The sequence below is a fragment of the Rhea americana genome, unplaced genomic scaffold, assembly GCF_003343005.1.
Source record: "Rhea americana isolate MKP2758 unplaced genomic scaffold, rheAme1 scaffold_511, whole genome shotgun sequence".
Lineage (NCBI taxonomy): Eukaryota > Metazoa > Chordata > Aves > Rheiformes > Rheidae > Rhea > Rhea americana.
The window spans coordinates 78,943-99,058 of NW_028186659.1; the positions used below are offsets into that span (position 1 = coordinate 78,943).

General features: G+C 45.4%; 1 protein-coding gene across 1 annotated transcript; it reads right to left on the bottom strand.

Annotated features, from left to right (window-relative positions):
- Positions 1–5,085: 5,085 nt before the first annotated feature.
- On the bottom strand, positions 5,086–19,167 carry NFAM1 (NFAT activating protein with ITAM motif 1). Its single transcript, XM_085317988.1, has 6 exons — positions 19,098–19,167; positions 16,664–17,002; positions 15,532–15,641; positions 13,684–13,785; positions 9,032–9,118; positions 5,086–6,125 (listed from the first exon to the last, which is right to left on the bottom strand). The coding sequence occupies exons 1-6, from the start codon at positions 19,150–19,152 to the stop codon at positions 6,066–6,068; spliced, it is 753 nt and encodes a 250-aa protein (XP_085174114.1). The 5' UTR covers positions 19,153–19,167; the 3' UTR covers positions 5,086–6,065.
- Positions 19,168–20,116: the final 949 nt, after the last annotated feature.

A 20,116-nucleotide genomic window follows, 5' to 3' on the forward strand; every position in this document is an offset into this window, starting at 1 on the left:
TATAAGCCTGCGAGAGCATGGCAAACATTTCCATGGACATAGCTATGGGCAGGAGCTCTCCTCACACCTCCCGCTTCTCCCGAAGCTAAATGCTGGGGTTATAAGGACTTCGGTGCCCTCTTTTCACATGAGCAGAGAGAGCATTTGTGGCTTAACTGYAGCCATTTGCACTTCTTTGTCTCAAGGCTCTCTACAAGTCCAGGAACTTTTTCGGCAATTAAGAAGACTTTATGGGGTGGGAGGGCAATAACTCATCACGTTCCCTCCATAAACATTTATTTGGGGAATTACAGCATATGTAATTGGCCTTTCCATGGTAATTTGGCTCTTACGAGCTTTCCTTATTGCCAAAATGGTGGATACCTCCGTAAAAGAGAACAGTAACTTTTCCTGCAGCTCTGCTACCTCAGCCGACAGCTCTCAGCCAGGCAGATGTGAGCCTGATCAATACTTGCGTGAGAAATCAAAAAATGGAAAGCAAAGTGCTGCAGCAACTGATGCTGGTGACTCAGGGAGATTTTCTTATTATTTATTTATTTATTTATTTTTAAGCTAGGAGCAGCTCAACAGCTCCTGCTTACCTGGCTTCTGCTTACCCAGCTGCTGGATGACCTGGCAGAGATAAGAACATGGGAACCTGAATTTTTTTCCCACTTTTACCTCTGACCCTCTGCAATTTTGGAAAAGTCATTTAATCTCCTGAGGCTCCATTTCTTCCTCTATAAGATGGAAACATCATACTGAGCCTTGCATGGGACTTTGAAACCCTTGATTTTAAAGATGCGTGTCAGCATAAAGCACTATTAGCAGCACTACAGGGCTAATTCCCTCACAACTGTGGTACAGGAATTTTGGGAACTATCATTACCCCTGGAAGTGCTCAGATATCATTGTGTAAAATTGTAGGCAGACAAATCTTTCAGATGGGATAGAAAACAGAAGCCCTGGCTGATTATTAAAAGCCATAACGTTTTGCAGAAGCGCATATGTTAGCTTTTGCATGTTCACCCGGTTCCAATTTGGGTAATTACACTGTGACTCCTTCAAGCAGGGTAGCCAACCTGCCTGGCCCTACCAGCTGTATACCCAGATCTTCAGGTGGCCAAGAGCTGTAAAGCACAATTTATGTGATTTGGAAGGATGAAGGAAAAGAGGAGCTCCAGGAGAGGTTCAGGTCTCCTTCCCTGAACAGGGTGACTCAGGTGTGCCAGCTGTGGCAGCTCTCTGTGGTTCCCATCCTGCCCAGAGCTGGGCATGGGGCTACACAGCAGCTCCCCTCACCYGCCCAGGCTCCCTGCTGTTCCTGCCCCCCTTGCAACCACCCAGTCTGACCTCTTGTGTTGGCCACACTCATGCCAGGAGCTCACAGCTTGCTGTACTCTGTCACTTCTTTCTGGAACCTGCCTGCACGTCACACCTTGTCCCCCATTTCAGCAGCCAGTGCCGTGAGCCCTGCAGAGACACAGCTTACAGAGCAGGCTGACAGCTTAAAGGCCTAGTTATTAAAAGTGAAGTACCTAGTAACATACAAGTTACTAATAGTAACATACTAGTTACTAATAGTAACCTGCATTTCTCTTTTACTGTTAACTAAAAGAACCATTTTACCCTGACAGTAAGTGGAGACTGCTTTGCCTCAAGTCCAAGCAAGAGACAACACTGAAGGTTCACATCCTCCTCTCCAAGATCAATCACCACTGCTCTCTTCTCTTTTACTTAGGGTAGCTTATCTCCACGAGATACCTCAATGTGACTAGCAAATCTTGACTGCGAAGCAATCCCAGAAGACAAAAGGAGAAGAATCAGCAGGAATCAGCTTCGTAACAAAGTGAGGAAGAGGAGCAGCTACAAAGGATTTCTTTACTGTTGACGCACGCTAAATTTTCCCAAACTCAAGATAAGATGCCTCTTCTTCAAGCTGGTGAGGGAAAGCAGTGGCAGCTCCAAGCAGCTGTCAACTCCCAGCCAGTGTTCTATTTCAGATGCCAATCTGACCCAAAGGTGGTATCAGTACTCATTCTACTGCCCTTTTCATGGGCAGCCCTGTGCCAAGACACAGGTGTCTGATGAGGCTTTCTCCCCAGATTTCATGAATGCAAAGGAGGTGAACCTATGCTGTCTCCATCCCTCCACGCGTGCCAGTGGCATCTGTGCCACAGTGCAGAGCTGTRCAAGGTGCCACTGACACCAAGCCTGCAGGCAGAAAACCATCGCAGCTGGGCTTGTCCTGCATGGATGTAGATGTCCACCCACGGAGGTCTGTGGTTTAGGGGCTGTCAAGGGTGCTGGCAGGGGCCGTGGGCAGGCAGGGGACAAGAGAGGGAGCAGAGAGGGCCTAGGGCACCATCTGGTGGCTTCACTATCCGCCTTCCCCAAATCCCTGTCACTCAGGGTCATTGCACAGCAAAGGGTTGACAAAACACTAGCTCCTTCCCTGGAGATAGCCCAGAGGGAAAAAGAGACCTCTGCCCTTGGTGCAGGCTCACCCTCCCGTTGGGTACTGCTGGGTGGGAGAGCAGTAAAAACCATTTCACCTGGGGTCCTCAGTGAAGCATCTCCTTTTATAAAACCCTAACTGGAGCTTTAGACACTRCTGCCAACAAGTGACACCCAAGAGAAGGAAAAAAATGGGATTAACAAGATAGATGTAATGAAGGAGAACACCTTGGGCTACACCTTGGACATACGTTTCATTGTAGTTATCCATCACAACAAGCTTTTTTTGTCTACAGATAAAAAGCAAAATATAGTTGGCCTGTTTCATACTACAGAACAGTACCCATACCAGAGCTTGAACCCTACTGAAAGGGATGAAACCAACACACCAGTGGACCACTGAAGTGCATCCTTGTCAAACAAGGATTTGCTGGAAGATTGCAGGATTACGAAGAGATCATTTCAAAGGGACTAGATATCTTGGTGTCACCAACACTCTTTGTAGCTACGCTAGCTCAGACAAGGARAGGATGATCAGAGCGCATGTCTCAGGACTTAAGACTCACTCCTGGTGGAGAGGTAAAGGATCCTCGTGATAATATGGCACCTTTAGAAGAAGATAAACAGTGCATTTCCGCCTCCCTCTGCTGCTCATTTTGAAACTGGGTCTCCCCTGCCCTGAAATCCTGTCTATATACAGGGATCATTTCTCTCAGCTTTCCCAGCACCTGGAAATCAAAGTTCATACCACCGTAATCTGAGTGCATGTTGTGCACATAACAGCACCATTCTGGGGGAAAGAAACAGAGCTGTGGCCCTTGGAGACATGGTTTTAAGGAGGAATCCACTCCCAACATTCAATTTAAAGCAAAACATGTAAGGAATAAACACAACAAGCCAGTCATCACCTCTCACCTTTGTGGAGCTAGAGGAGCTGATCTTAAATTTCTTTTTTTCTATATTGCTCAATACTTTAAAAAAGTCCTTTCCTCTTGCTGGTAATACTCATTTTCCGCATCCATCCTTAYGGACCATACAACCAGCAAAGATAATGAGATCAAACTGCCTTCTTATTTTTTTCTGAGCAAATATCTGCTACAAAGTAGTTATACCAATATTGTATAAATTGTATTTACTAGTCTATCCTACCTGTGCCTGAAGGCATGTCCTCATACCTCTTAGGAAAACTTTGTGCTATTTAAAAAACACCCTTTCTCTCACAATCTGCTGCTTTGTACCTTTCTCGCTCTCGCAGTCTGATTGTACTGCAGCTCCCCATGATGCATGATGCATGATGATATTAGCTTGTGGCTACATAGCTTTAAAACTTTCCTTCCCTCCCCCTCTTTTTTTTTCTTTTCTTCTTCTGCAGTCTTTACTGCTGCAGGAGTATCCAAAACCCAATCAGATCAACAGTGACTCCCCCGTCACCTTCCACCACTTTAACACTATTTTAGAATACTCTTTTTTATTCCAAATACCTCCTTCTCTTATTTTTCATTTTAAACTGCTTCAGCCACTTAATATAGAGTTGTTCAGATATAAACGTAAACAAAAATATATTTAAAACATAACAGAAAGACAAAACCAATCAACTCACTGCAAAGTGAAATCCTTGCCATGAAATTTCCAGTAATGCCCATTATTTTTAGCATTTATAAAATCAAAAAGGCAAAAGACAGAAACTACTCAAAGCAGTATTATTTTGAAAGTTTTAATTCTTCATTTAATCCATCAGCTTCTTCTGAATATTTAATTGCAATATGACAATATCTTCACAATTCATCTCCACCATTTTTCACATTCCTTAAGAAAGTAATTGTTACACCAGTGCCAGTCTCCACAAATCCTTCAGTGAATACCAATGTTTTCTCCTAAATTATGTTCATCTGGTCATATTAGTAAACACTAAATTCAAAAATATTTATTTATAATTTTCATGATCATTTAAGAAATAGAAAATGGATCTAATAGCCATGCTGTCTATTCATTGCTCTTTCTGCAATGAATTCCTCAACACTGGGAAGAGAAAAAGCATTTTCCTGTGGTTAAATAAAGTCCAAATTCCATGTTTGAAATCTCTTCTAATAAAAAGAGCAAAGCAATAAGCGGATTATCTCTTTAAACATAGTATAGGAAGGTTGGAGGCCCTGGAGACATTTTCCATAGCCTCTATCTCTGATGCATAGCAACATTATCTTCAAATAGAGAGGGTCCAATGACCCTGCAGCTCAGTTTTAATTTGATCTTCTTCTTTAAAGAGGTTTCTGTGATCCCTCTCAGGTTATGCTACATATTCTTATTTGGGGTTGGTTTTGTTTGGTTGTTATTTTGCTGTTTTTTAAACCGAGATGAAACAGCCTTGGTTTTTTTGATCTGCTGGTTTGATCATGTTACACGGATATTTAACGTAACCTCTTCCCTAACAGAACTAAAATAGGCACCAGCACAAATGGTAGATGGTAGACAAGCTCCAGCTGGCAGGGGAGAGAAGAGYTTGGATAGAAAATGCATGTTTAGGGCCTCCATCCTCACTCCAGTCACTGCGAGTTTCAGAACAGATCTATCCAGCCAAATGATGTAAGTGGGAGAAAAGGGAGGCTATATACCTTTCTTGGGAAACACTGGCCAGATGAAGCCAAAGACAAACCCATTGATTCTGTTGGGGCAGAGGTATTAAGTCTGCTCCCACTGAGCAGGCAAAATCCTAGAGGTAACAGTGCCCRTTGCCAAGAAGACCAGGAAGTCAAGGAGCTCAGCTTGAGCTTCTTTGTGCTGGAACTTGGCCTGGGAGCCTCTTAGTTTACGCAACCCCAGTGAAGGAGTTTCCTTGGGTTCCTGCCTCCAAGGACCTTGTTCTGGAAAGSGCACTGCCACTGAGACATGTCCCCAGGCAGGGATATTTCCTCTGCCTTCTTTTTTTCCATCTTTATCTCTGTTCATACATCCATTCCTCACCGTACACTGATATTGCTGAAGGGAAAGCATTTACTCGGAAGCACTGATTTGAGTCGGCTGGGTATGGTCACAGCAGGCATCTGTGACTACTTGATGGGATTAGCAGAATACAAGAAAGCATGATTCACCATGGGGTTTCTGGGAAAGGAAAAACAGGCAGGTGGACCCTTGGATCTTGGTTAAACTATGCATGAAGGCCTGATGGCCATGTCAGGAAAAGCCATTAGGCACAGAATCAGATGGACTGCTGCAGGTCAGGATTGGAAGATCAGGCCAGGAAGCAGGGAGGTCTTTGGATTGTGCTATCACTTACAGATGATCAAGTTTCAAGTATTTCAACCACGTCAGGTGAGAGAAACCTGCACAGATCCCATCTGTACCGTTTTTAAGACACAGCATGTGAATGCTTGACAAAAATAGCTTTTCTTTTGCATCAAATGGCTTTGCTGCAAAATAGCTGTGCTGCGTCAATGCAGACTGAGCCCTAATGGGATCTGAACAGCTGTATTCTGTTGTTAATGAAGGGCAGTTTAGAGAGAGCCAGGGATTCAGAAGTCCCCCGGGGTTGTGCCCTGAAGTCGCTGTATGTCTTTGCAGAGAACTGARGATGTAAAAGAGTAGTTCTGTCTTACAGAAAGATGTCTGGTCCACACAGGGTCAGTTTTTCCCTGTTAGATATTCTCATACAATGTATCAAAGGATTCTTCTGGAGTTTCTTGCTTCTTAGGTGTCTACAGAATGATGAAAAGGAAAAAAAAAAAGAAAAAAAAAGAAACAGCAAAATTATTCAAAAGAAGATTAATTAATTCTTAATAARCAGACACTGACGTTTGTTCTGTTTGAAATGGCTATGTATGATCCGGTGAAGCGGAAGCCACTGCACCGAGAAATGCTGCTCCGACAGAGACGAACGTGACTAATCCAGCCCAAGGGATAAAGATGCCTCCTTTACTTGTCACTCTTCTCCCAAAAAGCTGTCAGACAGGGAGGGGAGGGAAGATTGGACTTGGTGAAAAAATAAATCACTTTGGATTCTGTGAAGGAGGAATTCCCTGACCTCCTCAATCCTGTTTCTTCAACAGTTGAGTCTATTCCTCACAACCATTCCTTGTGTAGACAAGGCGCTGACAGACTGATATTTTAAGCGCTGTGTGGCACAGGCCTGCTGTAAGCAAGGTTACACAGCAAGTAGCTAAAATGCCACGGGGTGAAGGAAGCCCTACCTACACTAGCATTTTCTCTGCTGCCACCACCAAAGGGAAATATTTTACAAAAGTGCTGAGTGCCGGCACCTCCAAAGCAGGCACATACACCAGAGAATTAACTTGTTACTCCCCAAACTGGCTGACAATCCAGTGCAACCRCACACAAATGCTCCCGTTTCAGGTGCTCTTTGCTCTGCTTCCCTTTACAGCTCCCCCTTTACATGCAGCATCCCGCAGCAGGGACTGGCCTAGACCCTCAGGGGCAGAGTCACAGCCACAGTTCAGCAATCACAGCCCTCAGCCCCAGGCCAAGCCCGSTGGCCCACAAGTCTACTTGCTTAGGGAAAGCATCCTGTTATATTGCTGCTCAGCCAGGGGGAGGGTGAGTGTCTCAGGCTGATACAGCCCCAGATGACTGAGAGGGAAGCTTATGAAGACRTGTGCAACAGTAATGGAAAGCACAGCCAAATTCTCTTGCGCAGAGAAGGCCGTATCCCTTTTGTGGGGAACCAAATCATTCTTGGCTTCCCTGAAACAACCTCAGAATTGTATCCACCCTTCCCCACCATTTTCATCAGGAAGTTCCCRTTTTCAACCACTCTGTTCATGGCAYGGACAAGGTGGGGCCCTGGCGCCCCCTCCCATTCCTCACAGTTGCTCCCATTGGAGAAGCAGAGCCCTGAGAGGGGACATGGCAGTAGGGAYGGTGAGGCCCTGCCATGCATGCTTCCTTCCCTTCTGAGCAGCGGGCTCAAGGGCTGAGCACATTCCGAGGTGTCTGCTCTTGGCAGTGAGAGCTCATCCTGTCACCTCTTTGCTTCCTTCTTTCCTTGCTTCCCTGCAGTCTCAGCTTTTCCCTTTCCCTCTCCCGGGCTGAGCAGAGCCACTCGTGCACCCACAGATGCTCCTTTCCTCTTGCTTTGCTGCTTTGCTCCTGCTCTGTTTYACAGGCCTGCTGGCCAAAAGAACAGCTTAGTGGTGTGGGCCACACACACACAAGTGCTTCGGCACAGCTTAGACAGCTCCATAGTAGCAAAAAAAAAAAAAAAAAAAAAAAAAAAAAAAAAAAAACACATATACCGCATCTCACATCAAACTGAATTATTTAGAAGAGGGCAACTGATAAGGGTATACAGAAGACACATAGGACAGGAAAGAGGGATCATGAACTCCTACTCTCCTTCCTTAACAACACAAAATGCAGCAAGAACACAAAAGCAAGAAATACTATATTCTCCAATGCATAAGATGCCCTGGGACACAAGGCAGCCTACATAAAACAACCCATCCTTCCTCTCAGTAATCAGTTGCAGTAATCAGATACTTGCCACTGCCTCTGCTACTATTGCTATGGAGGCACAGCAGTAACTGCAGGATGATGGTGGCTTTGGGAGCAGAAGACATGGCAAATAGCTCTGACATGGAAGCAGCCCCTTGATTTTTGACAATCTTTTCCTAAAGGTTAACCCAGGGGACTCTCTGCAACAGGACACCGGTGAGAGGAAACCGAAGACATTTTTCAGGAAGGCCCAACATTAGAAGAATGTACATATTTTTTAAGCAGAGAAGAGGTATGGAGGGGAAATGAGCAACAAAGTTCTGAGGACAGGAAGCAAATGTTTCCTGGGCTGCCTCGTGCAAGTTTTGTCCCTTTGAAACAGCTGATGCTTGCCAAAGGATACAGGAATGTGTACATCTCCAGTCTGTACTTCATATGCCTCCCCCCAATTGATCTGCAGCCGCATATTCAGTTGCAGCTRCTTTCACTATGACTGGATTTAGTCCCTTGTCTCTAACTCATAACAACTCCCAGCCCAACAGGAAGATCCAGGGCTAAAGCATAGCTACTACACTGCCTTTTTCTGACCCCAGAGCCAACTAGGATTGTGTCAGACCAGCCTCCATTCACACCATCTTAGYATCTGTTACTATGAAACAGCTCTCAGATGCTTTATGTTAGCCAGGCTCCATGAGAGCAAAGTTGTCTTCAGGCTCTGCCTTTCTGCACAAATTCCCCCACCATGGAGCACGTTTCAGCTGCCTAAATAATCTGGGAAGGGCAATAATGAAGGCCAAGATCTGGCCAACTCTCCATGAACATCTGTCCCATTGAGAGGGAGCAGTATGGCACACCTCTCAATACTTTTCAGGGTACGACATAGGGCAAAGGATCTGCCCAAAACCAGGAGTGCCAGAACTGGTAACACTGCAGGAGTGAGTGCTCTGCCGAAGAGGGAAGACACGTGTGTGGTTACATGTGCAGCCCAGGTGGTGGGCTGATGCCATGCTCCATTTTTCACTTTCAGTGGGGCTGCAAGTGGGGAAACAGCAGCTGGACTTACTGCCTGCTAGGACCATGGCGACTGTGGAGAGTTTTCCGCATGTTCCTGGTGCGTAAGGGAACTCTGCAAGAGTAGGACCCCAGTCCTTACCTTCTCCAGAGGACTCCTTCTGCCTGATGGCTTTTCTGTGTTGCTCCCAAGGACAGAATAGACATCAACTTGCTGTGAATCCAGACACTGTAGAGGGAAGAGAAAAGAGAGTAGGGGTCAAGTAAAATACTCGGTTTTAAGGATACCTAACTGCCCATGGTTGTTCCCCATCTCGCGCCTGATGGTTTTGAGGAATCCTTGAAGTCTCCAAAATACAAAAAATCCTGACCTGAACTTGACTAAAAAGCAATTCTTTTTCTCCTGTGAAATGTTTACAGGACAGCTACATTGACTCTCTCTCAAGATCACATAGATAGGCTTTGCTGTTACCTACCCTGTGTAAGGCAGTGGAGACCAGTGCCCGTCTCCCTCCACATCAAATCCTTCCAGAACACAGAACAAGAACCTCTYCATACATCATGGGGACCAGGGTAACAGGCAAAGCTCTGCATGGCCCAAGACTGGGTGCCTGTTACTCACAAGCTCTTGCACTTGGTTATTCTGGGTACACAAGAGTGAGAAGAGAGGCTGGTACTTGGGCAGTCCTGAAGCACCAGGGCTATCAAAAAGGGGAAACATTACATGGGATATGACTTACATTTATTGTCTGGTTTTGGATTTGTTTTTTTTTTCTTTCATTTTTTTTTCCCCAAGCCAGAACTCTCCTTTCTTCTTAGAGGGAGGAAATAATAATAATAATAATAAAATCAATACACTCCCAGATCCACAAACATCTGTGGTCCCACATAGCTGCATACCGAAACCCACACACATCCCACATGTGTATGCACCCGTCGGTCCCCCAGGTAATCGTGTCACTAAAGATGTGTGTCAGTTTGACTGATGTTCCAGATCTGCCTGCAGGATCAAACATAGCAATCAGGAGGACTTTTCCATGTGTGTTTCAAGGATGACAGCAGGTTGCCAAGGTGGCTGTTTCTCTGGCAACAGAAAGATGGGAGGAGCTCTGGCTGCAAGAGGGGTATTAGTGGAGAGCTTGCAAAGGGAGTGAGGCACTCCCTGATACAGGGAGGAGGATAAGCAAAATATGGGGGCTTGATTCTGGGCCTGTTGATCACCCAGGCCCCCATCCTTTCACTGGGAGGTGCAAACACTCAGCATCTTTTAGAATCAGAGCTGGCAGGACTGTGATTTAAACAAGAAGAAATGATGCAAGAGCAGTGTTGGAAACGGGGCTTGGAAATGAAGTGAGGCGTTGAGATGGAGGCTGGGTGGGGAGGGAGCTGAAAGGGATGGAGCGTCGTGTGGCTCTGCTGTCCCCACTCCCCCTCCTCTGAGAGCGAACAGTCAAATTAATTCATCTGTCCACTTCCCCCTCCCAACAACCTGTTTGTGTGGAGCACCTGTTCCCAACTATTTGCTTGGGTGCGGGCGCACACAGAAGATCCCATTYCACCTTCCTCATTTTCAGTTCTCTGTGTAACACTTGCAGTGAAGCCCTCATCCCATGTGCTACACTTCCCCTGCCCTGGCTGTTTCCCCTCATCATGATGGAAGCCTCTTTCCCTGCTTCAGCCTACAACCACTCGTAAGCAAGGAGTGTCCTTTTGGTGCTTAACCTCCCAAAAAAAAAGATTCCCTTGTTCTGCCAACCTTCTTCCCATAGAGGCTATTGGCAATGCTGTTGCTTTGCTGGCCAGTTGGAAAGGTAGTGGCTCCAACTGCCCTTTGCAAATAAATTACTTTTGCTCAGTCACTGACCACCTGCTACCATCACAGTAGAGGCATGCAGGCCTCTCTCCTCCTGGCTGGCRGATGCCTTCCCATCCCAGAGTGATCTCCTTGTCTTCCTCACCCCGGAAAAAGCTTGTGTGCTCTGCAACTTGCCTGCACTGCAGGAGTTCTGTTTGCTGCTTGGAAAAAAGCCTGTTTGAAGTATAAATCAGATCGAGCAGGGCTCTCAGATTGCTATTTCCAAGGTGCTCATTAACTAGGCAGCTAAACTAGAACATGGAGGCAAATGCAGATTTTGGTCTGGGCAGTGCAATCAGGCAGTGCTGCTCTGGGGTTGCAGAAAGGCAAAGAGGCCTAACAACACCGGGCAGTGTAATGGGAAGGAAGTGGGAAGGTGCCCAAATGCTCCCTTATTACAGGGGTTTTTTATTACCCTGAGCTGCTTTTCACTTCATGCAYCCTCTCCTAGGGGCTGCGAGGGAACCTGTGGCACCTGGAAGAGATGCTGGGAAAGGTTTTTACTCCTAGGTTCAGCAGCTGAGGCTTCACAGAAGGTGTGCCAAGACCCTTCCTGTGCCGGGGTGAACCTTGCTGGTGGGCAAGATGACACAGCCCATTTTGTGAGATGCACCAGTCAGCTCCAAGCCCTCACTTTGATTTCTTTCTCTTCTGCTTTCCCCTAGCAGCAACACATCTGGTACCCTCTGGCCTCCTGTTCGTTCTTCTAATCTCTGACCTCCCTCTTTATCTTACCACCTGGAGAGACTCCTCCTTTGTCCACCCCGTTTCCATTTCCTTGTCTTAGCTCACCCCACCGCTGATTGTGGATCTCTGCCCTCCCCAAGGATTAACCACTAAGCATTCAACATCCAGTTTAACAGCAATGGATTGTCAGAAAACACCTTGTTTCAAACAACGTGTGCAGGGTTTGCACAATGCAGACTCCCAAGGAAATTTAGCAACAGGGCACCAAAATTCATCTTTCAAAGGAAATAAGGTTTGTCCGAGGGGAAGTCTGTACCCTCACCCATCTACAGAGTATCCAATGCAGTGTCTCCATCCCAGGGCCCTCCTTCTCCCTTCCCCATTAATTTAGCCATCACATCTCGCAGCCCYGTGCTCCCAGCTCCTCACCTCGCAGCCCTGCTCTCACCCTGTGCTGTGTCCACAGCAGGAGCTGCTGCTTTCAGGYGGGAACAAGTTACCGCAGCAGATGCTTTGTAGTAACCTCCAGTGGGCAGACTCATGCCCCACACTATGCACGAGTTTGAGGCTTCCTGCTGCTCTGCCAGAGAGGGCTGAGCAGCTGGTCCTGCACACCGGGCTGGCCACAAGCTCTGCACTGCTGGTGTGGGGTCAGCATGCAATGGGGGAAGGCTGGATGGGCCAGGTCTATGGGGCTCCTGTGAGCATGGGGGCCCAGCCAGTCATTGGCACKCCTTGTGCCTAAGGCTGGCTCTGCTGGCTTGTTATATTAGCCTTAGTGGAGGCCTCCTGAACAGAARAACATGATGAAACATGTAATTAAGATGGAGCTAAGGATGCATGACGAGGCCGACTGAGCGAGAAATGGATTTGATTTTTTTTTGTCTCCTTGCAGAAATCATCCACTTCAGCAGCAAACTACCCATTCTGATTTTTAAAAGCCTGAATTAAAAATAAATTACTTGATACAAATGAAGAAGTTTATAACCTGCAGCCTCCTTTAATCAAAGCATTGCTTTTTACCTGGAATAAACACATCACGTATGATATATAGTGATTTCTCTTAAACCTCTGTGCCAAAAATTTAAAGACAACAGAACAGTGCCTCCCACCTGTGAAGTGAGAAGGAAAAGGGGGCAGGACCATGCTTTTGTTCCTATCTGCCCCTATCAGATCTCTCTGCTGGCTTGGCAGGGCTTTGCTCCTCTCTGTAGTACATTCTCTAGAGCTTTGCTTTGTTTAGTTTAAATGATTCATGCAGCAGAGCTTACAGGTTTTCCTTGGAGAGGCTTTTACAGCCCTTATGGACCTCACAGTCAGAGAAGTTTCCTAATATTCAGGCAACATCCTCCTCTGCTCACTTTCATTTTATTCCTCCTCATTTGTCCCACAGACCACTTGAAAAAAATCTTTCCCTTCTTAGTGGAGCAGCTCTCCCGTGAGAGTAAAAGGAAAAAAAAAGAAAAAAAAAAAAGAATCCATTTTAAATGGAGGGAGCTGGATGGGTTGGTTGTAAATGGGATTAGAGGTCATGGTTATTTGAGGTAGCTGAGGACCAGGCCAGAGATTWCAGGAGAGGTGCTCCAATCCAATTGCCTATGACACTACTGCTACTGGGCTCAAGTAGTGGGAACAGCCACTGTTCTCCAGTTTGGAGAATGGAAAAAGGAGACTGACTGGATTCCGAGCAATGAAAAGTGAAACTCCCCCAAAAAGAGRCTTCCTTCCCTTTCCTCCAGTCCTCTTCCCCAAATCAAAAGTCAGTAAGTTCAGGACTACAGTGTTCATGACACTGACACCAGTGAAGGTGTCACAGTCCTGCTAAGAGAATCAGTGCTGTTAAAACTCTTGGAAAAGAGTAGGAGGTTTAAACAGCCACAACTGTTGAGGGGGAGCCTCYCTCCCTGCCCTGCCCCTGAACCATCATTCTCCAGCTGCGAAGGATGTGTCCTCAAGGCACAGTACAGTACCAAGTGAGGCTGAGCTCCCGGGCAGGGAGTGAGGTTTTGGCACTGGGGTGGACACCAGAGAGATAAGGATGGAGACATGCAATGTATGCAGTCCTGATGGGAGCAGAGCAGGGCAGAGCACAGGAGTAGGGTCACTAGTACTAGACCAGGATACAAGTATTGCTTATGTTTCAAATCATGATACTGAGTTATATCATCCTGTCTGTACTGTGACAGGTCAAGGAGATGAAGACTTGTACAGTGATGGGAACATAAGGGATGGAGGGCAATTTTCATACTCACGTCATAGATGGGAGTAGCTGGTGCTGGGTTGGCTGAAGGGGGCTGAGTTTCCACCTTGTGTCTCAGGATATTTAGGACCTGGTTCCTTCCAGGACACACCACCTACTCAGGACAAGACAGCGAATGGCAGACTTAGAGAAAATCACTATCTCCCAAAGATGAAATGAATGTCAGTCCAATGTGAGACCCAGCTGCTCATATCCCCTCCAAGTGCTTCCATGGCAAAGAATAGCAGTGCTCTCAGGCAGAGCAGGTTGGTCCCTTTCCTCATCAACGGCTAAAATAAAGGAGTCAGATGACTGACACTCAAACATCTCCATGGATGTGCAGAAATCACTTCCATCACTGCAGCTTAGCTAGATGGAGGAGATAAGTATTTAACAACACACAACAATGATGTGGAAAGGGGAGTAAAGCAGGGCCCTGTTCAGAACTCAACGGGAACTGCACAGAGGCAGAATGCAGTCACCTTTGTCAGGATTTGTCTGAGAAACTGTTGCTAATGCCCTTAGTCTAAAGAAAAGCATRAAGTGAGCATTAATGGTGGCATACAGTCTGTGATACCCTCGTGTGCAAGTCCAGCATGGAGTTGAAGAAGGTCTTTTCCTCTGCAACGTTTCTTGCGTCAGATGAGTTCTCCCTGAACATGCTCCATTCACACCCAGATAAGGGTGAGCCCTGCTCAGCGAGCAGCAGAATAGGCAGGAAAGGCAGAAGGCTGTACTAAGTATCTCTGTTCTAATTCAGAAAGAAGTGGGATGATTATATTCACATCACATGAAAACGACAAACTGCTTTCCAGTCCATTAGTAACTAAGGAGGATGCTAAATAACTTCTCTTAAAGATAAACATTTTAAAATCAGCAGTCTGAGCAAGCTGTTGTGAGAAATATGTGCTCTGTTCTGCAGGAAGGCAAATGTAATGACTGCATGAACCATCCAGGGCCCAAGGAGAGTCTGTAGGTCTGAGACTTTCTGGTGCACCTCAAAGCCTAGAGATATCAGTCGGCAAGTCGTGATAGTGTCTCCCTCCTCATCTCCATGGAGATGCTCTCTAGGCAAGCTGTGGCCCGTTTCCAACCTAGTCATTGTGCCTGTATCCATACAGGCTGCGCTGGGATCCTTTTGTCAACCTTCCCCTCTCACCCTGTCTCTTAATGTTYCCTGACAAACACATGCCCAGGGGTTTAGTAACCATCTTCTCTACTCTGCAGACTGGCTTTTTTTTTGTGGTACACAAGCCACGGCTCAGAAAGGTGCTGCACAGTCTCCTTGCAATCAGGTTTTGTCCCTGGCACTAGAGTAGCCCCCATCTTGAAGGAGGATTAGATCCAGGGAAAATCCTGTCCTACTCATGTTACCAGGRCTGCAACAGACTTGGACACTGCCTGTCAGACTGGCACTGTATGGAAATGGAGCCTCCCATGGGTTCTTTWAGAGAACTGAGCTGCTCAACTGACAAGAGCCTCCACCAAGTAYATACAAACTGCAGATTTCCAAAGGCTCATCACACAACTACATCTGCTTGAACAGTCTCAAGGCCAGCACACAGCTATTGTGATTTCTTGTCCTGTTTCAAATTCTTGCTCTAATACAGAGCCTGCCAGAGTCAAAAAGCTTACCAGTTTTTTTTAATGAATAAATCAATGTCTTGTTTTGCTTTTTCTGTATTATTTTTTTTTCTCAGAAAGACTTAACTTTAAAAAAAAAGAAAACAAACCTGATGCAGACACCCAGCATGGAAAATTTCAGCATGGAGAGTTCCAATTTGGAAAAGTCATAAGTAAATGAAATAAATYCCTAGATCAGGTCATGTCAGATAATGCTTTTTATTTAGTAGTAACTTGCCTTTCTTTTCCACAGTAGCAGAGCTGTTCCAGTGATGCTCAGTGCAGCAAGAAGAGAGGTAAGAGTAATGAGGATTTTCCACCTGTTAGAGGTCTGTATGTAACCTGCATCTGTGGGAAAAAAAAGGCAAAAGATTCATAGCATAAGAGGAGGTTAGCAGCATTTTTAACCCCAGTCAAAAGCAATGTGAGAGCTAAAATACCGAAGCAGTGAAGAGGAGGTGACCACAGATGCATATACACTTCAAAACAAAAACACAGTCTGACTGAACTAGAGAGTAGGGTGCAGATGGAGAATCCCACAAAGGAGATGGGGTATTAGCAGCTGCACTTTATGTAGYTTAAGGGGAGGTGAAGTGAATATGAGAGACAAAAAAGTGGCAGTGAGAGGCTGGCAAAGATTTTTGTGATAGGGGGCAAAAGACAGATGATGGAGAGTACACAGGCCACACAACCTAGCAGGGTGGGTACTGCCAGCATCCTCTGACCACTGTAACAAAGCTCTTTGGTCAAAGCTCCTCATATTTACCCTTTCTAAGAAGTATTCCATATCCAGCATTCAGTAATGCAAATCCAGCCAGTCAACAGCACGCATGTCCACATCACTTTGTTATAACCTTCCTTCATCTCGGTCTGAAGCTCTCCCTTGCTATTCCAGTCCGGGCATCAGCTGAACAGCTGACCCCTTGCACCACATGGAAAAGGAGAGGGATTATGCTGAGCCTTCCACCCTAAGCTCTAAGCATTTTTTTTCCAACCATCTTTGTCACGTTAATAAAGTGTAGACCACACTCTGTCCTGGACATTGACATTAAAGGCACCCTATCAGCCAGGGCCCAGGGCCCCTGCTTAAACCCTGATTTTTAGCCTGGTGTTCCCAACAGGCTGTGGCAGGGCAAATATAAATTACTGCATCTTTATGGTTGCATTTGCAAAGTGGGAATAGTGGCACTGCATAAAATGCTTTGAGCTCTGATGCCATTAAGTATCAGRCACTACTATTATTCCCACCCGACTTCATAGCTTGTTTGGGGAGAGGAAAAGAGCAAACATCATCTTTTCMTAGCTGAATCCAGATGAATTTTGACCATTCAAATGTCTGTTTTTGAATGTCTTTCTGTTTTTTCACTTACCTCTAGCAAGTACAAATACTCCCCCTCCTATTTTTGCGATGTCACTCCATTTGACCTCACAGTAATACGTGCCAGTAAAAGAGGTGCTTTCAAGTGGCATGGTTTTGTAATTGTAAGACTGGGTAGTGGTCTGATTCTCTTTTCCAGGAGGGATATGTATCTCTACTGTCTTACTATGGATGGATGTTTTCTTGCCCAYTGAGTTAATCCAGTAATAGAAGATTGAAAATTTGGTGTACTTCATCATGTAAGGGAAGGTGACCTTGCAGGGGATGGATACTTTTTCCTTGAGCAGTGCAACCTGGATTGGAGGTCTCTGCTGTACATCGACTTGTCCCCCTGCAAGAGTGATAATTGTTAGCAGCCACCTAACATCACTACAAGTCAGAGAAAATTTTTGCTGCCTCAAAGACACTAACAGCAATCACAAGGTAAATATAAGCATACAGTCAGGAACCTGCACCACTCTGTAGCATGCAGCATTGGCCCTTGCYAGAGAATGAGTGATGCAGAGCACATGCCCTGTGTGATCTGTCACATCTCTTAGGTAATCGCTGTGTGATCTGAGATACTCTGTTGCAATCACAAGCTTCCCCTTTTCCCTTGTGAGCAGCTCTGTACAATGCCAGCATGCAGAAAGACAAGAAAGGAAGCAGGAAGTGGACAGATTTTGCAGTGTGTGAGACTACATTTACAGCTGATGAGAATGGAAAGTGATTTTCCAAAACAAACACTAGCTGGACAATTTCTGTAACATAGTCCACTGCTTGGGTGTGTATGCGTGCGTGCACATGTGGCTACTTTGAACTAGTGTAGGCACTGTCTGCAAGCACGAGTATCAGTACAAGTGTGTATTTCTGAAGTGTGAGGAAGGAAATTGCATATTCACATGGGGGCCAGCACTGAGGCCATGACAAATAGGACACAGCTTAATCACGCTGAACTTTTGCTGCTGTAAATGGACAGCAAAGTGAAAGATCTAATGCTATATGCAGGAATAATCTGCAGAGGGCCACAGATCTTAAGTAGCTATGTGTGATAGTACCTCAGGCAGCGAGATGGGAGATCATGCCCTTTGTGTGCTTCTTCCTTACACAGTTCTACTGAAAGCAATCTATTGCTGCAATTCAGCAGACAGTGATGTAGGGAGTTACAAGAGAGGATGAAGAAGCACAGAAGGGAACTCCATAATTCATTCTCTGTTTTGTTTATTAAAAGGCAAAACCAGCTAAGAGTGTGCCACTGGCTAGAAAGGAGCCTGAGGTACAGGACCTCTTTGGTGTCTCAGMCAAATCTATGTTTAACGCTAGCCAATCTTGGGATCTATTTATTTAGCAGCTGACATAACAACACATACAAAGAAACTGAAGAGGAGGACTATCCAAAACATCACTGTCTTTAAAAATGGGAACAGGAAACTTATGGACAAATTTGGTTACAAAATGAAGGATTCAGGATTCTTTCAAAGATGAGAATGAAAGATTAAAAAAAGATAAAAAGAGAAAGTAGAGGATGGGCAGACATCTCCATTCATGGTTTTGGTAGGATTTTCTGGGGTTCTGCATCTACAAACAAGCTCATACAAGACATTAAAGCTGTCCCAGAGCACAGTCAGGCTTGCTTTCCTGTCATCATGCTGTAACGCTGCATCGCCAAAGCAGCATCACCACCGCACGAGGGGACACAGTAACAGCAGAGGTTACTCTGACTCATCGCTGTCATGAGGGGTCTTGTGGGCTGGAATCACAGAGGGAGGACATGGTCCCTGCCCAGAAAGGACTTCAGCGAAGTAACATCTGTTAAGCCAAATTCTCTACAGATGACATAACCAGGGACAATAGCCTGAGAGTAAGGAATAGGTTAGATTATAGCATTAGGAAAAGGTTCTTAGCTAGAAAAGCAATGGACATACAATACAGTACTAAGAGGCATGCTCATTCATTGCGAGTGCAGAGTCCTGTGTAGACTAGGCAGGAAAAGAAGGTAATAGAAAGTCCTGCAGATACTGTTGGTGTGATAACCTGAGTGGTCTCCTCTGGGCCTTATTTTCAAAGATATGATCATTCCTTCTCCTCTTTCTCATCTCCACCCAGCCGCACATACATGAATATAGCTTTCTTACAAGACATTGCAGAGCACTGCAGTAACAAAGCAGGAGAGAGATCTATCTTCTTACAGCATCTCAGGAGCTTGAGAAGAACATGCCAGGGAAAAAGTCAAACCATTTTATGTAGGTTATATAACCCTTCTCCCATGTTCCCCCTTTTTTGAGGAGTCTCTCTATAAGCTTTAAAATGCTTAAAAGACAGAAATAGCAGCAGTGTGCAAATTTCTAGAGGTGATCTCTGGAAATCAGCAAGACTTAACAGCTGGAAATTCTCCAATATGAACAAATGTGAGAATAAACAAAAAGAATTAAAAAACGCTTTTTTACCTCCACACTGAAGCGACCAAAGAAACAGGAAGATGACTTTTAGATTACAGACCATGATAGGGTCAAAGGCTGTAAGAAAATGACCAGATATGAAGATCCAAAAGGCAAAAGAGATTGGGTTTTGTCAGGTATTTCCGCAACTGAGAAGCTGTTTGATCCCCTCCGGTTTGCAAAGGGACAGGCGGAATGGACACACACTGCTTTTGGCAAGCTGTTCCTGGCAGATGCAGGCTCTTCTGCTTTTCTGTTAGACTCCTCCCTGCACTGTGGTTCATTTCTCTGTGCTATTATGATGGTGTTACACCTACCAGCGGGTGTCCAAAGATTAGACTGTAAGCTCTTTAACACACGGAGCTTTGTCTTCCAGTGACCGTAAAATATCACACACATTTAAAGCAAACTTTGTCGCCTTCCATAGTGACTGCAAACCTCCAAGTTGGCATATGGAAAAAAAAAGTGCTTTGACTGATGTAGTTTGTTCATGAGGCCATTTGAGGTGAACAGTCTCAAATTCAGTGAATGATCGCACTGGCTTGGGACAGTAGACTAGCTTAAAAGTGGCACATTGGGCTTTTTGCTGTAATTGTGCCCAGATTTGTTTTCCTAGTTGTTATGGGAAAGCTATTCCTGATTATGTCACTGCATGGACCATCTAAATTTTGGAATAAGAACACTGTACTTCAAACTATCTTTACCAAGCAGTTTGTTTACATGGGAAAACTACCGAGCACTACCCTAGGGTGGGGTTCATGGCAGAACAGCACCATCAGACTAACTCCTTATGTGAATACTCAGGTAGGATCACCTGTTTTGCCTTCACAATGGAGAACAAGTACCTGAAGTACAGAGAAACGGCTCTACCATACTTCTTACAGCAAAAAACTTTCCTCCACAAGCAACTCCTCAGCTAGATCATTTTGGAGGAAAGCGTTCATATTCCTGAACTGAGAACATTCAGGCAGTGAATTCATCCATAGCAGCTGTGATGTTCCAGATTCACATGACACTGACTCTGAACC